Source organism: Neoarius graeffei, chromosome 18 (assembly GCF_027579695.1).
Source record: "Neoarius graeffei isolate fNeoGra1 chromosome 18, fNeoGra1.pri, whole genome shotgun sequence".
Taxonomy (NCBI): Eukaryota; Metazoa; Chordata; class Actinopteri; order Siluriformes; family Ariidae; genus Neoarius; species Neoarius graeffei.
Window position 1 is genome coordinate 15,251,574 of NC_083586.1, and position 23,809 is coordinate 15,275,382.

Here is a 23,809-nt window from a genome sequence, read left to right on the forward strand (position 1 = left end):
ATTGGCTGTAAGTTTGTCTTGCAACCTGAAAAAAACGTACCGTAAATTCTCTAATATAGGCCGGGGCCTTTATTTCACTCAAGTGCATCTTGGTCCAGGCCATTATTGGAAGGAGGCCAGAATTAGAGGCAGGCCTCTATTTCTATTTGAGCAAAACAGACTACCAGTGGAATGAATAAAAACAAGATTTTGTGTCTATTTGAACCTATAAAATAGGTTCATTTATTGAAAAAGTACAGTTACCATAACGGTATACAGAACATTATCAACAAATACCGGCAATTCAGACATCCTTTCCAGCAGCTGCAATTTTTCTGCACGGCAATACGAAAAAAAAAAGACAACACAGGCTGCGATAGAACTTTAACTTGAAATTGAACAATAGCCTTCCATGAACACAGGCTGATATTTGAACAACATATGTGAACTACACACGACAATAAACAAACTCTTTATAGCCTCGATTAGAATCTAGTGAACTTGCTCAGCACTACCGCACGCACGACTCTGACACACACTGTAGCGCAACGTGGGGTACAGAGACTCGCTGAAAAACTCCTCGGGTATTTTTCTGAGTTTACCGAAAATCAGAGTAGAAGGAGCCACCCACCCTCTGTCTGGTTTGAAGCGGTTCTGTAGGACATTGAGCTTTACAGAGTCTGGTGCACATTTTAAGGCATCTGGTTGAAGTTTACCTATGTCTGATAAATCTGATGTCAGTGATAGCGGGCTGACTCGTGGCTCATTAGTAAAGCTATCTGATGGCTCATTTGTCAGCAAGGTGGAGCAACCATCTACTTCTGATCGTAAGGGACATGGGGAGATGTAGGTGTTCTTATATGAAATTCACTGGATGTATGGCTAGTTTCAAACTCAGAGGTAGATGAAGGCAATTCCCTCAGAGGAACTGAGCTAGCATCCAGCTGCAGCGTACTGCTGCTCGGTTGCGGAGGAGTGGAAGCTGCCGGTGCCGTGTTACTAGCTGATACTGGAGAGGACTGGCAAGCAGATGACACCCCTGGATCACTGCTTTTGGACTTTTTCGTAAAAGTCTGAAACAAGCTCGTTTGTTTCAGGGTTCGTTTACTCATTTTTGACTCGCTTCTCAATAAATTCTCGCACAAGCTCTGACTGCTGACGATTGTCTGTCTCCGTTTCTCAAAACTGGAGAGAATCTCAGTGGTGCAAGAAAAGTATATCTGCATTGACCAATGAGCTTTCTTGGTCACGCACACCCCGCCCACTCCTGAAGCACACAAATGCGCCGGCACACACACGTCTCTCTCTCTCTCTCTCTCAAATTATGTTGCATTGCCAAAGTATTCAGGTAACAATTATAATAAAAAAAAAAAATCTCTCTCCCCAAGGTACGCCTAGTGCGTACGGCCATACGCCTGGCGGCGCCACTGATCACAATTGTCTTTCAGATCGGAACGACTGTGTAAGGCCACTATGATCTCAGAAACATCGTTGGTTATAGCCCCGGCCAATATTAGAGTCCCGGCCAGTAATGGAATACAGGCCAGTATTAGAGGATTTACTGTAAGCGCCCGTAGAGTTTGTTTGACATGACAAAGAACCTCTGCAGCCAGTCTGCGGCTCGAAAATCAGCACATCACACGCGCGCTCTCGTGTGTTTCTTGCGTTTTTTGCGTGTAGACCGGCCGTAGGAGCGCGTACCGTACAGCCGGTTGTGACCGAGGCTTTACATGAAACTAGTGTTGTGTTAGTTGTGTCATCATCGTGCTATCTTTCTTTCTTACGGTGTGAGTAATTTTTCAACCACAAAACGTTAAAGTATACTTTAGGACTTATTTTTGTACTTCATAATCGTGTTGGGCATACTTTGCATGGAAGGAAAATTGACGTGGTGATCTTTGTTTACATGAAAGTAGTATCATGCTAGCTCGTACGGGGTAGAGCTTTCCTTAATATCATGCAAATGAGCACCATTATGTGCCCGCCCTGCACCCAGAGTAGCTGAGATGGAAAACTTTGAGGGCGATTTTCTCCCTTTTCTGTTTTAAGAAGTATACACTTTCAAAAGGCCACACATTCTTCAAATATTGTCAGATCTCCACATGGAAGGCACCATTGGAAAGCTTAGAAACTGTACATTCTGAATCTGTCAATAACTCAAAATGCCCCCGGGCCGACATGTGTCCCTGGATTCTGTTTTCTGACACATTTATCAAGCTTTAAAAATGGTATATAACATGGCGAGTATCCTGTTTTTTGCTTGAATGGGCATTGGTGAAAATAGGGGAATTTTGAGCAGGCACCAAAGGGTTAATAAATGTACAACTAATGTAAGCGATAGTGATTTTTTTCTAAATAAAAATAGACAATTTATTCATTTAAAAAGCCTAAAGTCATTTGTAACCCATATTTGCCCCTGTAATTGAGTTCAAATACAAATATGTACACTTACTTTGCATATAAGCCCCAATTCTTTTTTTTTTTTAATTCCAAAGTACAATTACAAATCACAATTCCTAAAGCTCCGACTGCTAGAATAAAAAAAGACGGTTAGTCATGATCATTAATACAGTGCATGTTAAGTCAATGAGCACACTGTTCTGAGAGCTGAGGGATTAAAGAGGAAATGATTGAGAGAGAAGGATTTTGATAAATCACTCCGTTACCTGTATCGCACTCACCAAGGGCGGTCTGCACAGACAACTGACTCTCGCACTTCCATTCACCGCGCCCGTTTCCTGTACACACGCACTGCTGCGTGCGGCCTTTTGAGTCCGCTTTGGTCCACGTCTCGCCGATACGGTACGACTTCTTCTTGTCCTGGTCGTTACAGCGGTCTGAAACAGCCACAATATTATTATTATTATTAGTAGTAGTAGTCGTGGTATATTTTTAATTAAAGAATATCGCAGCATGTATAAAACATCTACATACACTGCTATATATGCACTCGATAAAAAGTGATTACTAATGCTATTTACTCATTTATCATAGCTCGCTCAATTCCAAATGCTGTTTCCTGCTGCATTCAAATACATGTTAACCAGGGCTTAATTTGAGCCGGAACATGACGGAACAAGATCCGTAACCTCCGTCGTCGGATCCGGCAGCTATTTTCATTTCATTTGGTGTTCCGGCAGCTATTTAAATGGATCAGATCACCTCCGTGACCATCACAAAGGGAAAAAAAAATCAAACAATAAATTAAATAAATAAGTAAATAATTTATTTAGTGTTCGGTTTTGATTTTGATATCTGTTGTTGATTTCTCTCGTATGACATCCACAAAATCTATGCGAAAGGGGAAGGGGAGGGACATGGGGTGTACTATACTTCCGCTCAATAGAACACCGGGTTTTTTGTAGCTGTTAGCTTGCGCTGTGGAAAAAATGGCAAAAAAACAAGAAAGCTTACTAAAATGTTTAAAATGAATTCTCCAACTTGTTTTGTAAACCCTTTATTTCTTAACAATTACTTGAATTGATTGCACTTATGTTTGCTGGCACTGCTTTTAACGCGCAGGAGAAAAACAGGGAGGGCTCGGAAAACGACCGCAGGTCGGAATCGAACCCGGGTCCCCGGATTTATGGTATGGTGCCTTATCCACCTGAGCCACAAAGTCCACCTGATCTCCAGTGGTGAAATAAACCGGTTGTGATAAGAGTACAGTCTGTTATTTTAGAAGATAAATTTAATATATAATTTAATATATAGCCTAATAAAAAACAATATTTTATAACATAATATCATGACATATTACTGTCTGTAACTGTTCATCACTAAAGCGCTTTCTCAGATCATAATGTCTGATATTATTATTATTATTATTTTTACACATACAATAAGCGCGTGTGCGTAAAGTTATAGTAAACCACCCCCCGCCTTTTTTTTTTTTGAGTCGCCGGACCCACCCACCTCCTGCGTTCCGGGACCTCCCACTTCAAAATTTGTCAAAGTCCCAGGACAGCCGGATCCTAAACGACCTAAAATGGACGATGTTGGACTAGGGATGTTAACCGATGACCGTTTGACCGGTGGTTGACCGAATCAACATCAACCGGTTAATTTTTTTTTGGTTGTCGGTGAAAAAAAAAAAAAAAATCAATCGTTTTGAAGCTGCCGATTTTGGAGCAGAGAACCTCGAATTCTGTGTTGTAAACGCTTGGGCCATGCCATGTGGTGTAAGGACGACAGCTGACAAATCAGAAACACCCATTCAGTCATGTCCCGCCCTCCCGCCCCAGTTAAAGACAGCTGACAAATCAGAAACACCCATTCAGTCATGTCCCGCCCCAGTTAAAGACAGCTGACAAATCAGAAACACCCATTCAGTCATGTCCCGCCCCAGTTGAACACAGCTGCCACTCGGTGAAGGAAAATAAGTGTAGCCACAGGCTTTTTAGCTTACAAATTACTATTCTGTTTTTTTTTTAATTATTATTAGAAGGCACATGGAGTTTAGTCCTGCCTTGGCCAGTGCATTCTGAAAGTGTGTTTCGATCTGTAGCCAACAATGCATGTTATTGCAGATCAGATCTCTCCACACAAACTAAAGGCGCAGATGCCGACTTTTTCACGGCTTTTTCACGGACTGTAACGGCGTTTGCTTATGTAGTAATTTTAATACAGAATTTACTCTGATGAAATTATTCAGACACTCCAACGCCCCCCCCCCCCAAAAAAAAAATCAGATCTGCACGAGCCGTGAAAAAGGCGCGCCGTTTGCATCCCTGTTTAAACTCATAGGTTAACCGACTTTAACCGGCTAATGAGGCTCGGTGGTCGGTCAAGATTTTTTTTTAGTTTTCGCCATCCCTACGTTGGACACAGTGACACTGCACCAGCACCTGCTGCGAGTGTACCAGTCCGCGGGAACGATCAAAAAGAAGACGAGAAGAATGATGATGGCGGTGAAGCTAGAAGTGTTAGCGCACCGACTGCAACCGTCAGAGGGAACAATGAAATAAAGCAGCACTTCGCAGCACGCCAAGCTACGTTTGCGTCAAAATATTCAGCGGGGGACAGGAGGAAGACGTCATGTCAAGAGCCTCTTCATTATGAAAAAGAACATATTACACTCAAATCGTTGGTCATACGTAAAAATGCATTTTAGTTGTATTCAGCGTCACTTTTTATATATGGCTCTCACGAAAATGTATTTGAAAATAATGTGGCTTTCATGGCTCTCTCAGCCAAAAAGTTTCCCGACCCCTGCCTTAACGTATGTGTGGAGAGCGAGAGTGAACTTGAGTGCCTGTTTGGGGAACATTCTGAGCGTTGTCCAGGATTTGATAACTGGTGCTGTGGCAATACATGTCATGCAATAGGCGTGTGTGCGTAAAGTTATAGTAAACCGCCCCCCGCCTTTTTTTGTGAGTCGCCTCCTGCGTTCCGGCCCACCTCCTGCGTTCCGGCCCGGGGCCTCCCACTTCACAAATTAAGCACTGATGTTAACATTTCTCACTCTGAAATAGAAGGGTGTTCGGTTCAGTCAGTACCGAATGCACTAAGGGCCCGTTTACACGAGGACGCTGTCGGGTAAAAACGACTAAACATGTTATCAGAAGTGCCTTTCGTCTACACGGGGACGGCGTTTCCGAGGCTGAAAAACGGAAAAAATTGAAAACGCCTTCCAGAGTGGATAAGTTAAAAACAGCCCCCGTTGCATATCCGTCTAAACTACCCAATACGCCAAACTCTGCTCGGATCTGCTCACGTCGGGTACGCGTTTACGTCATACATGTGTCATATACTGTACATGCCAGCCTGGGAAGTAAGAAAGTAAGTAAAAAAGTAAGAGCATGTCTGATTACATCGATCCAACGGACCTTCAAGCTGCTCTGGCAGCTTTAATAAACGTCCAGGAGTCCTTCGAACATCTATACCGAATCTGCACATATGCCGTTAATGAACAGAGGCGGGTATAGTATATGCTCTTACTTTTTTACTTACCATAGCCAGAGTAGTCAAAGTTTTCGCGGCGCAGATGTGCAGATCAGACAAGACGGAAGACGTTGCACATGCGTGCAGACATAGCGGAGGTCTTTCACAGCACCACCTAGCCGCCTGGCATGCACATCCAATTGAATTCCACACATTTATGCGTCACCGTATAGAGGGATTTCACTGACGTCACCCGAAACCGGAAGTAAACAGACCCTGCGCCATTTTGGAAGACCAACAAACTCGTGATTAGGGGGAAATAACGGCAGCGGTATGTGAACCCACGAGAATAAAGTGGAGTGGCAAACGACTTAAACAAATCTGAGCTGTTTTATTTATGATTTATTGGCCCAACAGTAGACTTGAAAGAAACCTGTGTGAGACTTGGCAAAAAACTGTGGATATAATGGATGTCTGTGCATGATCTGCGGACACTTTGAGGTAAGCAAACGCAAGAAATTCAGATTTAAAACATGCTAAATTGGCCCCAAGTTGATAACTGTATGAGGAGCAAGCCTCCCAGACTTCTATAATTTAATAATAATAATAATAATAATAATAATAATAATAATAATAATAATAATAATAAAGGATGGTTTGGGGCTTGCTCTCCCTCCTATTATATAAATAAAGCATAGTTGATGTGTAGGCATATATCATAAATACATATGTATAATTTGGATAAATTAACCTAAATTATGGATACCTTAATAGGAACAAAAAGTATTAATTTTTCAACTGAAAAGATATATTATTAAAAGATAAATATCAACAAGATTACCTTGGCCATAACTATGTGTAGGTTATTCTTAATAACAGCTGTAATATCACGAACCAAGCCACTAACAACATAATTGCAAGCCTGTAGGCCTTCAAGTCATCAGCAGTGTAGGCACTGAGTGTAAACAACAAATAGTTTACAATGTCTGGGTAGCAAACAGATGGCAGAATTGGTGTCCGGTCCTCCTTATGTTTCCATTCTCCCTTGCCGCGAGTCTTATCATATGGGTCAAACCCATCAATCACAGCCAGTTTCTCCACATACCGTGCCCTTTCTGCAGCTGGTAATGTTCTCACATAACCAGACTTATCAGCCATCGTGTCACTTTACTCTCGCTCGTACTTTGTTTTATATTGTGAGTGCATGTACTTGGTCTTCCAATATGGCGCCTAACAAAATCTCGCGGCGCGGTGACGTCATGTGGTAGCCCTCTATAGACGCAGATTTCCTCCTTGAAAACGGTCGTGTCGACGCGGAAAAAAGTGAGAACGAAAACGGACTTTTGCGTTTTTGTTTCAGACCGTCCCCGTGTAAAGTGGGCCTGAGTGTCATTTTAGCTGTATTTGTAATTGAGCAACATGTCTGAGGAAAACGTCAACACTTCCAAAAATGGGAACTGTGACTTACTCTGTGTGTAAAAAAAAAAAAAAAAAAGACTTTAGCTTGCTAAACTGTACTGAAGTACCGTATTTTCTGGACTATAGAGCGCACCTGTATATAAGCCGCATCCGCTCTATTTTTTTTAAAAAATTTTTAAAAAAGATATACAAGCCGCACCGGGCTATAAGCTGCAGATATCTATGTTGAAAAATTAGATATTTACTGCATGTACAGAACGATTTTGTACTGTAAATGTACATGTATGTACCTGAACAGATTCTTTCCGAACAGTGCCTTTTAACACGGCAGCAACTTTGCTGATTAAAACGGAACAGAACCAAGAGAAAATAACCGGTATTTATTTACCTTCATTTCTCCTGTGTTTGAAACCACAAGTCACTTTAATCATCTTCGCTGGATTTGAAAATAATTACCAGTTAGTAATTTGTCGTGCGTGTTCTATCTGCTAAAGATCTGCTAATTCTTCTTTGCATTGATTTTTCGTCTATCTTATTTTTGATTCTACTTCCGGTTAGAGCGCCCCTAGCGGTGGAAGAAAAATCCACAGAATAGCCGCACCTTTGTATAAGCCGCATGGTTCAAAACCTAGGAAAAAAGTAGCGGCTTATAGTCCAGAAAATACGGTAGTCCGATCCTGGCTAGCTGTACCTTGCCTATACTGTGACAGCTAAGAATTTGATGTTGGAGTATAAAATATAGAGAGCTAGTCACGTGTAGCTACGCATATACATCTAAATAGTAGTTCACAATATCGCTAGCAGTTTATAACTGTTCCTAGTTCTAGCAAATGCGAGCTAACAACTGTGTAACCTCAAAACAGCCCTCAAGGGAATGATGTAACAGACACAATGACGGCAGCAGAGCCGAGGTGTGATGCATCACTCACTCCTGGAGGTGCAGGTGATGCGTCCGCTGCCTTCACCCAGACACGTGCAGTCGACGATCATCCAGCCCTGATAGGGTTTCTCCCACGTCTGCCCCACCACATACGATGTGCCCAGTGATGTGTCGTAGCAGCGCTCAGCTGTAAAATAAACGCACGTAACTCTCCTGAACAAACTTGCTACAACAACGATACACCACTGAGACACAGTCACCGAGTGTACGCTGTGATACGCCGGGTGGAAATAATATCGCAATCTATAGTTTAACCATATTGTTGAGATCACTAGTTCAAAGCTCAGATACCACAAATGTTTTGTTGCTGAGATAAGTTTTATGACAAATTATCGCATGAAATTATATACAACTCTAAAAACATACTATACAATATGTTTTTAGAGTTGTATATAATTTCATGCGATAATTTGTCATAAAACTTCTCAGCAACAAAACATTTGTGGTATCTGAGCTTTGTATAGTACAAATAAATAAAATAATTAAACAAAAATATTTCCATTCAATACATTTAAAAAAAATAATGATAAAAACACAAGTATTAAATAAATAAACGTGAAAAATAAAAAAAAATAAATGGACAAAGATATAAATAAAACCATAAATTATAAAACAGGATAAATCCTTAAAATATAACTGAATGCGACTGAATTTAAAAAAAAACCCAAAGACAATTAAAAAGATCAAAGTAAAAAACTTACAAATATAAATTATTTAGTTTTCAAAATTTTAAAAATATATATCTTTTTATATTTCATATAAAATTACCATGATATACTGTATATATATATATATATATATATATATATATATATATATATATATATATATATATGTGTGTGTGTGTGTGCGCGTGTTTATTGTATTTAGGTAATATTTATATGTTCAACTTAACATTTTTGTTTTACCATTGTTATTACCACGATTATATTGAACACACTATACATCATATTTTTATTGGCTTTTTTTTGTGCATTTAAATTCTCATTGACAAATATACAGTTGTGCTCATAAGTTTACATACCCTGGCAGAATTTTTGCTTTCTTGGCCTTTTTTCAGAGAATATGAATGATAACACAAACTTTTTTCCCCACTCATGGTTAGTGGTTGGGTGAAGCCATTTATTGATAAACAACTGTGTTTTCTATTTTTAAATCATAATGACCCTGATCAAAAGTTTACATACCCCAGTTCTTAATACCGTGTATTGCCCCCTCTAACATCAATGACAGCCTGAAGTCTTTTGTGGTAGTTGTGGATGAGGCTCTTTATTTTCTCAGATGGTAAAGCTGCCCATTCTTCTTGGCAAAAAGCCTCCAGTTCCTGTAAATTCCTGGGCTGTCTTCAGTGGCGGCTGGTAGTCTTTCAAACAGGGGAGGCTGGTCGGTTACGATATTTCCAGATTTTAAAAGAAAAAACACATCAATTTTGCCCATACTCTTGCCTCTGATCTGGCTGATTGTTGGCAGGGTCCAAACTGTGAAATAACAGGTTCTTTTGGCCCATTAGCCTACTGTCCAATATACATGATGGTGGTGTTGGGGGGGGTATATTTTAACATTTTATATTTTAAAATTGTGGCATGTTGTTTAAAAATTTACCTCGGCTGTGTTTTTGTTTAAAAATGTTTTACAAATTATAGCTGTGTTTAATTCATATCCAGAAAAACATATATTCCAATATAATATACTCAGCATAAACATTTTAAATAGATTCTATATTTTTGGTCCATCCATGACATATTACTAAAGTAACCTATTTACTGTTGTTGATGTGGGTCACTTGCTGTTAGCCAATTCACTTTCTCGTACCAGGAGAGCTGAAAGGAACGAGTATTATTCCCTACCTTTTTCACCAAGTCAATTTGAGGCGTTGGTCTACCCTGCTCTTTAATTTTAATTTTTTCCTCGAAAGGAAGACTGGCAAATGGCTTCGCCAAAATTAAATCAGCAATGCTTGGCATCCGTGCGCAGCTTTCTTGCTAGCTGACTAGCCCCCTCAAGTTCATTCACTCAAATAAACGAAATTTCTGGAACTAAGATAGCAAACTTGACAACACTATATTTACACCTTATTTACAATGAAAATATATACAAACTAAAAAAGCTGGTAGAAACCGTATGTAATGAATGAAATCGAAATGTAAGCCGATCTCTTACAATACACCACACTACTTACGAATCCGCATGGGACTGAACTGATGTTGCCAGATACTGCTGACGTTATCCAGCCCAAAATATGTTCAAAACCCGCCAAAATGCACTTAAAACCGCCCAATTGGGCGGGAAACCACCCAATCTGGCAACACTGTGCTGCCTGTCTATAGTTGAAACGAGCTGTCAATCAAAGAAAATATCCGGCCACTTTCACCAATCACCAGTCTCCTCGCGGAAACTGCCATGTCCCTCCCATGTGAGGCTCGGAGTCCGTGGGTGGGCATTTTCGCAGTATTTGTCCAATAACCATCTTGCATTTTGAGATTGAAAAGCGCAGAGCTCCCAAATGCCGTTGAAGTCCATTGAGGCTGGGAGTCCGTGAGACTCCGTGGGCGGGTGTTTTCGCAGTATTTGTCCAATAATCGTCTTGCATTTTGAGATTGACAAGCACAAGCTCCCAATCCACTGAGGCTGGGCTGCATCGCGCTGTCACGAGGGGGAAAAACTCACGCACACATTAGGGGAACTGGGGAAAGTTATAAGGGAATGATTTTGCACTGTAGTTGGGTTGAGCACATTTATTTCTATGATTCTGGATCTGAAATAGCAATGTTATAAGGTCGGCTATAACATAAGCCTAGCGCAATTCATCCTACACGATGTTCGTCATTTTTAGAGGAGGCTGAGCCTCCCTCGTTGTCTTAGGGCAATCGCCCGTGGCTGTCTTGCATGAACTGCGCGCTTGAGATCTCCCCAGAGTGGCTCAATGATATTGAGGTCAGGAGACTGAGATGGCCACTCCAGAACCTTCACTTTGTTCTGCTGTAGCCAATGACAGGTCGACTTGGCCTTGTGTTTTGGATCGTTGTCATGTTGGAACGTCCAAGTACGTCCCATGCGCAGCTTCCAGGCTGATGAGTGCAAATTTGCCTGCAGTATTTGCTGATAATGTGCTGCATTCATCTTTCCTTCAACTTTGACCAAGTTTCCTGTGCCTTTGTAGCTCACACATCCCCAAAACATCAGCGATCCACCTCCGTGCTTTACAGTAGGAATGGTGTTCCTTTCATCATTGGCCTTGTTGACACCTCTCCAAATGTAACATTTATGGTTGTGGCCAAAAAGTTCAATTTTGGTCTCATCGCTCCAAATTACCTTGTTCCAGAAGTTTTGAGGCTTGTCTCTGTGCTGTTTGGCGTAAATTTTTGTTGGCCTACCTGACCGTGGTTTGGTTTTAACAGCGCCCCTGATTTTCCATTTGTTAATCACAGTTTGAACACTGCTGACTGGCATTATCAATTCCTTGGATATCTTTTTGTATCCCTTTCCTGTTTTATACAGTTCAACTACCTTTTCCTGTAGATCTGTTGACAATTCTTTTGCTTTCCCCATGACTCAGAATCCAGAAACGTCAGTGGCTGGATGAAAGATGCAAGAGTCTGTCTGGATCCCAGAAACTCACTCAGCTTTTATGCACACACACTGATTACAAGCAAACAGATCACAGGTGAGGACGTTACCTTTAGTAGCAGGGCCGTGCAAAGACCTTTGGAGGGGCAGGGGCTCAACATTCAAAAAAGGGCACTTGGAACAAATTTTTCACACAAGTTAACTTTATTCAAAACTAAATTTCAATTGCAACTGAACATTCTGTGTGTCTTGATAGAATATGTTGTGGACGTAGTCATTTTCGAAGCTGCTAGAATATGTTATTAACGCCGTCGTTCAAACTAAAGTTTCCGAATCTGCCACGTTAATGAAATGGATGGAGCAAACGGTTTAAATATACAGTGGTGCTTGGAAGTTTGTGAACCCTTTAGAATTGTCTATAGTTCTGCATAAATATGACCTAAAACATCATCAGATTTTCACACAAGTCCTAAAAGTAGATAAAGAAAACCCAGCTCAACAAATGAGACAAAAAATATTATAGTTGGTCATTTATTTCTTGCGGAAAATGATTCAATATTACATATCTGTGAGTGGCAAAAGTATGTGAACCTTTGCTTTCAGTATCTGGTGTGACCCCCTTGTGCAGCAATAACTGCAACTAAACATTTGCGGTAACTGTTGATCAGTCCTGCACACCGGCTTGGAGGAATTTTAGCCCGTTCCTCCATACAGAACAGCTTCAACTCTGGGATGTTGGTGGGTTTCCTCACATGAACTGCTCGCTTCAGGTCCTTCCACAACATTTCGATTGGATTAAGGTCAGGACTTTGACTTGGCCATTCCAAAACATTAACTTTATTCTTCTTTAACCATTCTTTGGTAGAACTACTTGTGTGTTTAGGGTCGTTGTCTTGCTGCATGACCCACCTTCTCTTGAGATTCAGTTCATGGACAGATGTCCTGACATTTTCCTTTAGAATTCGCTGGTATAATTCAGAATTCATTGTTCCATCAATGATGGCAAGCCGTCCTGGCCCAGATGCAGCAAAACAGGCCCAAACCATGATACTACCACCACCATGTTTCACAGATGACATAAGGTTCTTATGCTGGAATGCAGTGTTTTCCTTTCTCCAAACATAATGTTTCTCATTTAAACCAAAAAGGTCTATTTTGGTCTCATCCGTCCACAAAACATTTTTCCAATAGCCTTCTGGCTTGTCCATGTGATCTTTAGCAAACTGCAGACGAGCAGCAATGTTCTTTTTGGAGAACAGTGTCTTTCTCCTTGCAACCCTGCCATGCACACCATTGTTGTTTAGTGTTCTCCTGATGGTGGACTCATGAACATTAACATCAGCCAATGTGAGAGAGGCCTTCAGTTGCTTAGAAGTTACCCTGGGGTCCTTTGTGACCTCGCCGACTATTACATGCCTTGCTCTTGGAGTGATCTTTGTTGGTCGACCACTCCTGGGAAGGGTAACAATGGTCTTGAATTTCCTCCATTTGTACACAATCTGTCTGACTGTGGATTGGTGGAGTCCAAACTCTTTAGAGATGGTTTTGTAACCTTTTCCAGCCTGATGAGCATCAACAACGCTTTTTCTGAGGTCCTCAGAAATCTCCTTTTTTCGTGCCATGATACACTTCCACAAACATGTGTTGTGAAGATCAGACTTTGATAGATCCCTGTTCTTTAAATAAAACAGGGTGCCCACTCACACCTGATTGTCATCCCATTGATTGAAAACACCCGACTCTAATTTCACCTTCAAATTAACTGCTAATCCGAGAGGTTCACATACTTTTGCCACTCACAGATATGTAATATTGGATCATTTTCCTCAATAAATAAATGACCAAGTATAATATTTTTGTCTCATTTGTTGAACTGGGTTCTCTTTATCTACTTTTAGGACTTGTGTGAAAATCTGATGATGTTTTAGGTCATATTTATGCAGAAATATAGAACATTTGAAAGGGTTCACAAACTTTCAAGCACCACTGTAGCCTCGGCGGCTTCATTAAATGATAAACAACCCTACGCATTTACTGTTGTGTTCTAAGCTGCACAATATTGCATGTTCAGATAAGAAATGAAAGGAGACTTTCAGTGTGACCTTACCATGCCAGGTGTTCTGTAAAGTTATCCTACCTCTTGGATTTGTCCTACCAAGCCTACTGCGCATGCGCAGAACACATGAGTTTTGTCCTACCGATCAGCTGGGCTGATAGAAAATCGGTGAGTATTTGTAATGCGTAATGTAGGCATATTTGCAATTCAGAAACGTATAAAATACACTATTTATAAACAAACGAAACGATGCCCCGTCATAACTTTGACTGCACAGTGCCCACTGCGTGACAGAATTAGCAGGTTACACCGTTTTATTATTCAAAACAAGTCATTACAAGTTATTTGACCTAAAAATCGGCAAATGCGTGAAATACTCACCGATTTTCTATCAGCCCAGCTGATCGAAGGGACAAAACTCGGTCCAAATTCCAAGATATGACGTCATGTGTTCTGCGCATGCGCAGTAGGCTTGGTACGTTCCTCGCACTGTCAACCGCCTGCATGCGCTTTCTGCACGGAGGCTCACTGAATGCATGACGTCACGGATTGATGCCCGCATTTACATAGAAAAACGTTATTTTATAAATCTATAATTTCATATATTATTGTCAAATTGTAGAGAATATTGATGTTGGAGCTAACTTATCTTTTACAAATATTAAAAAAAAAAACAAAAAAAAAAAAACAGTCCCTATGAAAAGGGCACTTTGGACAGCAAACAGAAAAGGGGCAGGGGCTAGAGCACCTGCAGCACCGGTTCATTGCACGTGGGTGTTTAGTAGCCATTCAAACCCATTAGTGTCAACTTCTGTGCATGTTATCAGGCCAAAATCACCAGGGTATGTGAACTTTTGATCAGGGTCATTTGGGTAGTTTCTGTTGTCATTATGATTTAAAAAGAGAAAACACAGTAGTTTGACAATAAATGGTTTCACCCAACCATTAAGCATGAGTGGAAAAGATGTTTGTGTTATCATTCATATTCTCTGAAAAATGGTCAAAGAATCATAGATTCTGCCAGGGTATGTAAACTTATGAGCACAACTGTATAATGCATAAATTTTACAACCACAGGGTTACTGGGTTTGTTTGTATTTGTTGTACTGTTGATATTGACCGCTGCCCTGTCTGTATTTGCACAGAGTTTAAACATTATCCCTGATTTCACCGAATCCTCACTCCTCAACTTCGTCTTTACTTTAAAAAAAAAGAAGGGAAAAAAAAAAGGTCATCCGGGTTGCAGGAGAGTTGCAACATTTTATAACATTAGTACAGTGATAATTAAAGTTTGATGATTAAAGAACTAAAACATTAAAGTGCCATTCCACCATTGGATGTATTCTTTGGCATAAAATACAATATATTTTGACAACATATATAAATGATATCACTAGATAGAGAAATCTTTTAGCTTCAAAATGATATATCAAACAATTTTTTGACAACGACAAGTATATTAATTTTGCGACCAAAGTCACCTACCCTTTTAATTTCCGCGCGTGATGTCATCGGCAGGTTCCCCTTCTTGTGTACCACGTGACGTGGCACATATTATCAGCAATGGCGGATAGAACGCGATAAAAATAATACCAATAAATCTAGCTAATACCAATAAATCTAGCTAACTGAAAGATTAACAAAATTTTTCGCTATTTTTTTGGCCCCCATATACGAGGAGAAATGACTCTCTCACTTTGGGGGTTTCCTGGTCTAAAAATAGACCGACACGTGGTACACAAGGGGAACCTGCCGATGACATCACGTTTCACTACCGCGTGGAAATTAAAAGGGTAGGTGACTTTGGTCGCAAAATTAATATACTTGTCGTTGTCAAAAAATTATGTTTGATATATCATTTTGAAGCTAAAAGATTTCTCTGTCTAGTCATGTTGTCATAAAATATATTGTATTTTATGCCAAAGAATACATCCAATGGTGGAATGGCACTTTAAGTCTGCTTGAAAAAAAACTGTCAGACTGGATTGACCTTTGACCCGAGCCATTTCTTGAGCACTCACCGGTGGGTTTGCAGGTCCACTCGCCCTTTCCGTTTCCGAGACACACACACTCGAGTATGTAGTCGCCTGTGTCGTGGGGTCGAGTCCAGGTTTCACCGATTCGGTAAGAGCGGCCTCCTTCATGGCAGCGATCTTTCACAAAGACAAAACAAGATGCCGTGTCACACAGGTCACAAACCGCTTTCATACGTAACTACGAACTTTTCATGTAAACAAGATTAATCTAACCAAAATGGAATAATGATTTCTGGATTAGTCTGTTTATTACAGTACTGCTTACACTACCGTTCAAAAGTTTGGGGTCACTTTGCAATGTCCTTATTTTTGAAAGAAAAGCACTGTTCTTTTCAATGAAGATCACTTTAAACTAATCAGAAATACACTCTACAACCCCTGGCAAAAAGTATGGAATCACCAGTCTTGGATGAGCACTCATTCACACGTTTTATTCTGTAGAACAAACTCAGATCACAAACATGATACAATAATAAAAGTCATTCCAAAGTGCACCTTCTTGGCCTTCAGAAACACTAAAAGAAATGAAGAAAAAGCATTGTGGAAGTCAGTAAATGTTACTTTTATAGACCAAGCACAGGGAAAAAATATGGAATCACTCAATTCTGAGGAAAAAAATATGGAATCATAAAAAACAGAAAAACAAAAGAACATTCAAAACACATCTAGTACTTAGTTGCACCACCTCTGGCTTTTATAATGGCTTGCAGTCTCTTAGGCATGGACTTGATGAGTGACAAACAGTATTCTTCATCAATCTGGTGCCAACTCTCTTTGATTGCAGTTGCCAGATCAGCTTTGCCGGCCGGAGCCTTGTCATGGACCATTTTTTTCAATTTCCACCACAAGTTTTCTATTGAGGTTTTTTACCTGACGTCACAGGGTCACGTGACGCCCCGGTGCCCGCCATTTTGAAGGTCAAGCTAGCTAATGTCAACATCATAGTAGCTAGTATGTTACTGTAGCAATGTTTATGTTCAGTCATTTGGATGACTGTTAAAACCTTTCAGTCTCAAGTTTTTCCTTTACTGTATTTACTAGTTTACTGAGCTAGCGCGCTCGGGCAGGCTGGGAGCTAGCGCGCTCCGGCGCTCCCAGCTTGCCCGAGCGTGCTAGCTCAGTAAACTAGTAAATACAGTAAAGGAAAAACTTGAGACTGAAAAGTTTTAACAGTCATCCAAATGACTGAACGTAAACATTGCTACAGTAACATACTAGCTACTATGTTGTTGCCATTAGCTAGTGCTAACAGCTAGCTGCTAGTACACTGCTACAACACAGACACCGACCCTAATAATACAGTTCTTGGTCATTGCCTGGTAACAGCAAATTTATAACGGGCCATGTCTCAACAGACTAAGAAGTTATTTCAATGACATTTAATAACATTTTGTTTATCCTGAGGACCGAAAGTAAATGAAAATGTGAACAAACCTTAGCTGTAATAAGATGGCGACCACCGGCTCCAGGGACGACCCGCTGATGTAGGCATGTTACCCAGCCTGACACAAAATATTTGGAGGCATCCAAACTCTTATACGCTTTCAAATCAATACCTGTGTATGGCGATGGGTTTTTAACGACATAGGTATACAGATCATGTGGGCCGAAGTCAGGTAAAGACGAGGGCTTCGTGTACTTCCGTACGTCAGTGAACAATCCTGGTGGAAGCAGGTAAACGTCGTTCTCTAAGCTTGCTAACCTCAATTTTTGCAAATACCTCTCCCTCTGCTCGCCCTGTAAATGCCCTACGTCGCTGGATAGTGAAGGTGTTTTCTGCATCTCGCTCCTTTTTCTTTTATGTTTTTCGTTTGTCGCCTTCCTCGCATTCAAACTGATTCGACCTGTGACGTCCAAAATGGCAGCGTCACATGACTTGGTCACGTGGGTGAAAAACCTCAATTGGGTTGAGATCTGGACTATTTGCAGGCCATGACATTGACTGGATGTGTCTTTCACCAAGGAATGCTTTCACAGTTTTTGCTCTATGGCACGATGCATTGTCATCTTGGAAAATGATTTCATCATCCCCAAACATCTTTTCAATTGAAGGGATAAGAAAACTGTCCAAAATGTCAATGTAAACCTGTGCATTTATTGAAGAAGTAACCACAGCCATCTCCCCAGTGCCTTTGCCTGACATGCAGCCCCATATCATCAAGGATTGTGGAAATTTGGATGTTTTCTTCAGGCAGTCCTCTTCATAAATCTCACTGGAACGGCACCAAACAAAAGTTCCAGCATCATCACCTTGTCCTATGCAGATTCGTGATTCATCACTGAAGATAACTTTCATCCAGTCATCCATTGCTTCTCCTTAGCCCATTGTAGGCTTGTTCTTTTCTGTTTAGGTGTCAATGATGGTTTTCTTTTAGCTTTCCTATCTGAAAATCCCATTTCCTTTAGGCGATTTCTCACAGTTCGGTCACATACTTGTACATTGACTCCAGCTTCCTCCCATTTATGCTTCATTTGTTTTGTTGTACTTTTTCGGTTTTCAAGACATATGGCCTTAAGTTTTTTGTCTTGACGCTTTGATGTCTTCCTTGGTCTACCAGGACGCTTGGCTTTAAAAACCTTCCCATGCTGTTTGTACTTGGTCCATATCTTAGGCTATGTTTACATTACGTCGAATCAGCGGATCATCAGATTAACGTTCTTAAAACAATTCGCGTTTACACTAAAACCGTTAGCCGTGCACACAGCAACACCAATACACGGATACGCTCGGCTCCGCAGGCATCCTGCGCTCCAAATCACTCCGCCCTGAACAGCGAGTGCCCTCTGGAGGGTGCGCACTCCGGCCCTGCGCAGCTCACAGAGCGCGCGAGTGAAGTGCACGAGCCACGATTCGGGACTGAGCCGCTGTGTGTGTGATCCCAGCGCATATCACTTACCACTTGCAAGTGGAAGGATGGCAAGCCTAAAGACCATCATAACTACACAATGGGCAGTATTTGCATCAGTATTTGCAGTATTTTCATACTTTTATACTCTTTAATGAAAGGTGATACAAGGCGGAAGTCCGCGCCGTTTTTCAGCAGTCGCGTCACATGACCAACGCCAGCGAATCAGGAAGGTGGATGTCACAGTGACGTTGTCCAATGAGACGCCAGCTAGAGCTCAGCACAGCGTATTCGCGTATCTCAATGTTTACACAGCACCGGACCAGACACGATCTGGATTGAATACGTGGACGCTGGCGGATTCCCGTTTCCCGGCTTTTCCAGGTGGTTTAATGTAAACGGACAGTGCATCCGCGAAGAAAACGAGACAGATACGGTCTAATGTAAACGTAGCCTTAGATACAGCTGACTGTGAACAGCCCACATCTTTGGCAACCATGCGTGAAGAGTTACCTTCTTTAAGAAGTTTGACAATCCTCTCTTTTGTTTCAAGAGACATCTCTCTTGTTGGAGCCATGATTCTTGCCAATCCACTTGGTCCAGCAGCCCTCCAAGGTGTGAGAACTGCGCTGTTTCTAACTGCAGACTAACGAGCAGATCTAATCTGAGGCAGGAGTCAATTTAGGGAAAGGAAATTGACTGGGTGAGTCCTTATTTTCTACCTGAAAATTGAGTGATTCCATATTTTTTTCCCTGTGCTTGGTCTATAAAAGTAACATTTACTGACTTCCACAATGCTTTTTCTTCATTTCTTTTAGTCTTTCTGAAGGCCAAGAAGTTGCACTTTGGAATGACTTTATTATTGTATCATGTTTGTGATCTCAGTTTGTTCTACAGAATAAAACGTCTGAATGAGTGCTCATCCAAGACTGGTGATTCCATACTTTTTGCCAGGGGTTGTATACATTGCTAATGTGGTAAATGACTATTCTAGCTGCAAATGTCTGGTTTTTGGTGCAATATCTCCATAGGTGTATAGAGGCCCATTTCCAGCAACTCTCACTCCAGTGTTCTAATGGTACAATGTGTTTGCTCATTGCCTCAGAAGGCTAATGGAGGATTAGAAAACCCTTGTACAATCATGTTAGCACAGCTGAAAACAGTTGAGCTCTTTAGAGAAGCTATAAAACTGACCTTCCTTTGAGCAGATTGAGTTTCTGGAGCATCACATTTGTGGGGTCGATTAAATGCTCAAAATGGCCAGAAAAATGTCTTGACTATATTTTCTATTCATTTTACAACTTATGGTGGGAAATAAAAGTGTGACTTTTCATGGAAAACACAAAATTGTCTGGGTGACCCCAAACTTTTGAACGGTAGTGTATGTTAGTTTGTTTACCATAATGTTAATTCGTAGCTTAGCCAGTTTTCTACAATGCTAGTTCATAAATTAGCCTCTTTACTCTAAGGCTAGTTTAAAGGTTAATCTGTTATTGGGCTCTTTGACAATCAGAGGAAACTTCTCAGGCCTTCAATAGTCCAAAAAAATAAAACCTCAGATTTTTTGTGTGTTTTTCTGCTGCCAAAAATGACCTTTTGGAATGAACTGCACAGAATTTCAGAGCTACACATCATATACTGGGTGCGTTACTGTGGTGAGAAGAGGCATACGGCATGTCTAAAGCTGACCACCTTTCTTATAGTCCACAAAAGTAAGGGATACAAAGTGAAAAACTGTTGAAATGGATGTGATTTCAAGTACCGTGTCGTGATGTTTCTACACGGTAGTGACTGTAATAACAACTGAAGCGGGGACGATCCGTGTTGCCTTCCGGAGAGGACACGTTTTGACGGGCTCACATTTCAACTGCATGTGAAGCTCTGCTGCAGATGTGTCTCACATCTGTTTCAAGTCCTGTTTTTTTTTTTACTGTGCAACAACAGAGTATTCTGCTTCAAAAGAGACAAATATTTTCTTTAAAAAAAAAATCATTTACAACCTCATCATATGGGGAGTGTTTTCCAGAGAGGACATTTTTGACAGATAAAGGATCCTGTCAGAGGCATTTAGTTTGCAAAAAAATTTAACTTCCACTTAAATATCTTTCTATTGTGAATGAAAGTACTGTATACAGTGGTGCTTGAAAGTTTGTGAACCCTTTAGAATTTTCTATATTTTTGCATTAATATGACCTAAAACATCATCAGATTTTCACACAAGTCCTAAAAGTAGATAAAGAGAACCCCGTTAAACAAATGAGACAAAAATATTATATTTGGTCATTTATTTATTGAGGAAAATGATCCAATATTACACATCTGTGAGTGGCAAAAGTATGTGAACCTCTAGGATTAGCAGTTAATTTGAAGGTGAAATTAGAGTCAAGTGTTTTTTGAATCAATGGGATGACAATCAGGTGTGAGTGGGCACCCTGTTTTATTTAAAGAACAGGGATCTATCAAAGTCTGATCTTCACAACACATGTTTGTGGAAGTGTATCATGGCACGAATAAAGGAGATTTCTGAGGATCTCAGAAAAAGTGTTGTTGATGCTCATCAGGCTGGAAAAGGTTATAAAACCATCTCTAAAGGGTTTGGACTCCACCAATCCACAGTCAGACAGATTGTGTACAAATGGAGGCAATTCAAGACCATTGTTACCCTCCCCAGGAGTGGTCGACCAACAAAGATCACTCCAAGAGCAAGGCGCGTAATAGTCGGCAAGGTCACAAAGGACCCCAGGGTAACTTCTAAGCAACTGAAGGCCTCTCTCACATTGGCTAATGCTAATGTTCATGAGTCCACCATCAGGAGAACACTGAACAACAATGATGTGCATGGCAGGGTTGCAAGGAGAAAGCCACTGCTATCCAAAAAGAACATTACTGCTCGTCTGCAGTTTGCTAAAGATCACGTGGACAAGCCAGAAGGCTATTGGAAAAATGTTTTGTGGATGGATGAGACCAAAATAGAACTTTATGGTTTAAATGAGAAGCGTTACGTTTGGAGAAAGAAAAACATTCCATTCCAGCATAAGAACCTTATCCCATCTGTGAAACATGGTGGTGGTAGTATCATGGTTTGAGCCTGTTTTACTGCATCTGGGCCAGGACAGCTTGCCATCACTGATGGAACAATGAATTCTGAATTATACCAGCGAATTCTAAAGGAAAATGTCAGGACATCTGTCCATGAACTGAATCTCAAGAGAAGGTGGGTCATGCAGCAAGACAACGACCCTAAGCACACAAGTCATTCTACCAAAGAATGGTTAAAGAAGAATAGAGTTAATCTTTTGGAATGGCCAAGTCAAAGTCCTGACCTTAATCCAATGGAAATGTTGTGGAAGGACCTGAAGCGAGCAGTTCATGTGAGGAAACCCACCCACATCCCAGAGTTGAAGCTGTTCTGTATGGAGGAACGGGCTAAAATTCCTCCAAGCCGGTGTGCAGGACTGATCAACAGTTACCGCAAACATTTAGTTGCAGTTATTGCTGCACAAGGGGGTCACACCAGATACTGAAAGCAAAGGTTCACATACTTTTGCCACTCACAGATATGTAATATTGGATCATTTTCCTCAATAAATAATTGACCAAGTATAATATTTTTGTCTCATTTGTTTAACTGGGTTCTCTTTATCTACTTTTAGGACGTGTGTGAAAATCTGATGATGTTTTAGGTCATATTTATGCAGAAATATAGAAAATTCTAAAGGGTTCACAAACTTTCAAGCACCACTGTATGTCTCAAAGTAAAACCTAGTTAGTGCTTAAAAAAAAAAAAAGGCGATTCTGAATTTAGCCGGTAAAAGTGTCTCGGTGTCGTAATTAAAGTAGAATTAAATGAAATGACCACAAGGTTAAAACTGAGCCTGCATTTGACTCTTACAAACGTTTATAAGAACTTATAAGAGAAATTACTGCTGTAGGTGGGGCTCGTGTGAAAGAAACTCCAGCATGTATATACTGGACCTAGTTGGTGTAATTCAGAAACACAATCATGATTGTGAAACAGCCCAATTCGTTTTAATTGTTATTTATAATCCTAAACCTTTATGCCACTAGGGGCGCTGTGGCACTTTTATCTAGGGCTGTTTCAATTCTTTCGTTTTACATTTTCTAGCATGCAAGAGTTTCAGTTGTTCACCACAAACTTGACTCACTTGCGATGGTGCAGCTGATTCTGCCTCGACCCGAGCCGATGCAGGTGCAGTCCCAGATCATCCCGTTCTTTGGCCGTTCGTACGTCTCGCCTATGCGGTACGACCGGGCATTGACTTTATCGAAGCACGTCTCTTCACCTAAACAGACAAAGCCATCAAGGTTAAAGGAACAGAACACACTTTAGCACTTACATCCTTTATTTGCTGTGAAAAAGTGACTAAAATAGCAGAATAAAGAAAAATGAAAATATTCAAAACGGCCACCACTAAAGCTACACGATATGTTTCTTTAATTATCACTGTAAAAAAGTGTCAGAACTAGGGATGTTAACCGATGACTGTTTGACCGGTGGTTGACCGAATCAACGTCAACCGGTTAATTTTTTTTTGGTTGTTGGTTAAAAAAAAAAAAAATCAATCGTTTTGAAGCTGCCGATTTTGGAGCGGAGAACCTGGAATTCTGTGTTGTAAACGCTTGTATGGAATCAATTTTGTGCCAAAATGTTCATACAATACTTTTGAAATATCAAACAAAAACGACAAATCAAAATACAAAAAAGAAAAAAAAAAAGTCAATTTTTTTTAGACTGGCAAACAAATTATTCGTGTAATCGTGCAAAATATCAGTCTATTACTCTTCAGAAACCTTTTATTTTTGTTCCGCGTCTTTCTCAGTTTTGCTTGACGTAATTTATTTTGGTTGCGATTCCAGCTTTCTCGTTTGCGCTCCCTGACTTTTTGCTTGCAGTTTTGGCACAAACTTGACGTGTGGGTGGGCTGTCCAGGGATGCATTCCCATTGGCTAACTTGTGTTTGACTGACAGCTACGCTCAGCCATTCCCTACTCGGATTCTGGCGGACTGTTTGACGAGTGACCGATCCATTGACGGTAAACAAGGATCGAGTGGACTTCAGTG

At 40.7% G+C, this 23,809-nt stretch overlaps 1 protein-coding gene across 5 annotated transcripts in view; it reads right to left on the reverse strand.

The window, feature by feature from the left end:
- The window catches only part of fn1b (fibronectin 1b), a 129,527-nt gene that overhangs the window by 86,426 nt on the left and 19,292 nt on the right, over positions 1-23,809 (reverse strand). For 4 of the 5 annotated variants that reach the window (XM_060898458.1, XM_060898460.1, XM_060898459.1 and 1 more), the window contains 4 exons: positions 22,893-23,030; positions 15,866-15,997; positions 8,211-8,348; positions 2,646-2,816 (listed from right to left, as the gene is read on the reverse strand). In XM_060898458.1, coding sequence (XP_060754441.1) covers positions 2,646-2,816; positions 8,211-8,348; positions 15,866-15,997; positions 22,893-23,030 — 579 coding nt within the window. The remainder of the gene's footprint in view (positions 1-2,645; positions 2,817-8,210; positions 8,349-15,865; positions 15,998-22,892; positions 23,031-23,809) is intronic. The other variant, XM_060898457.1, reaches the window with a different exon arrangement.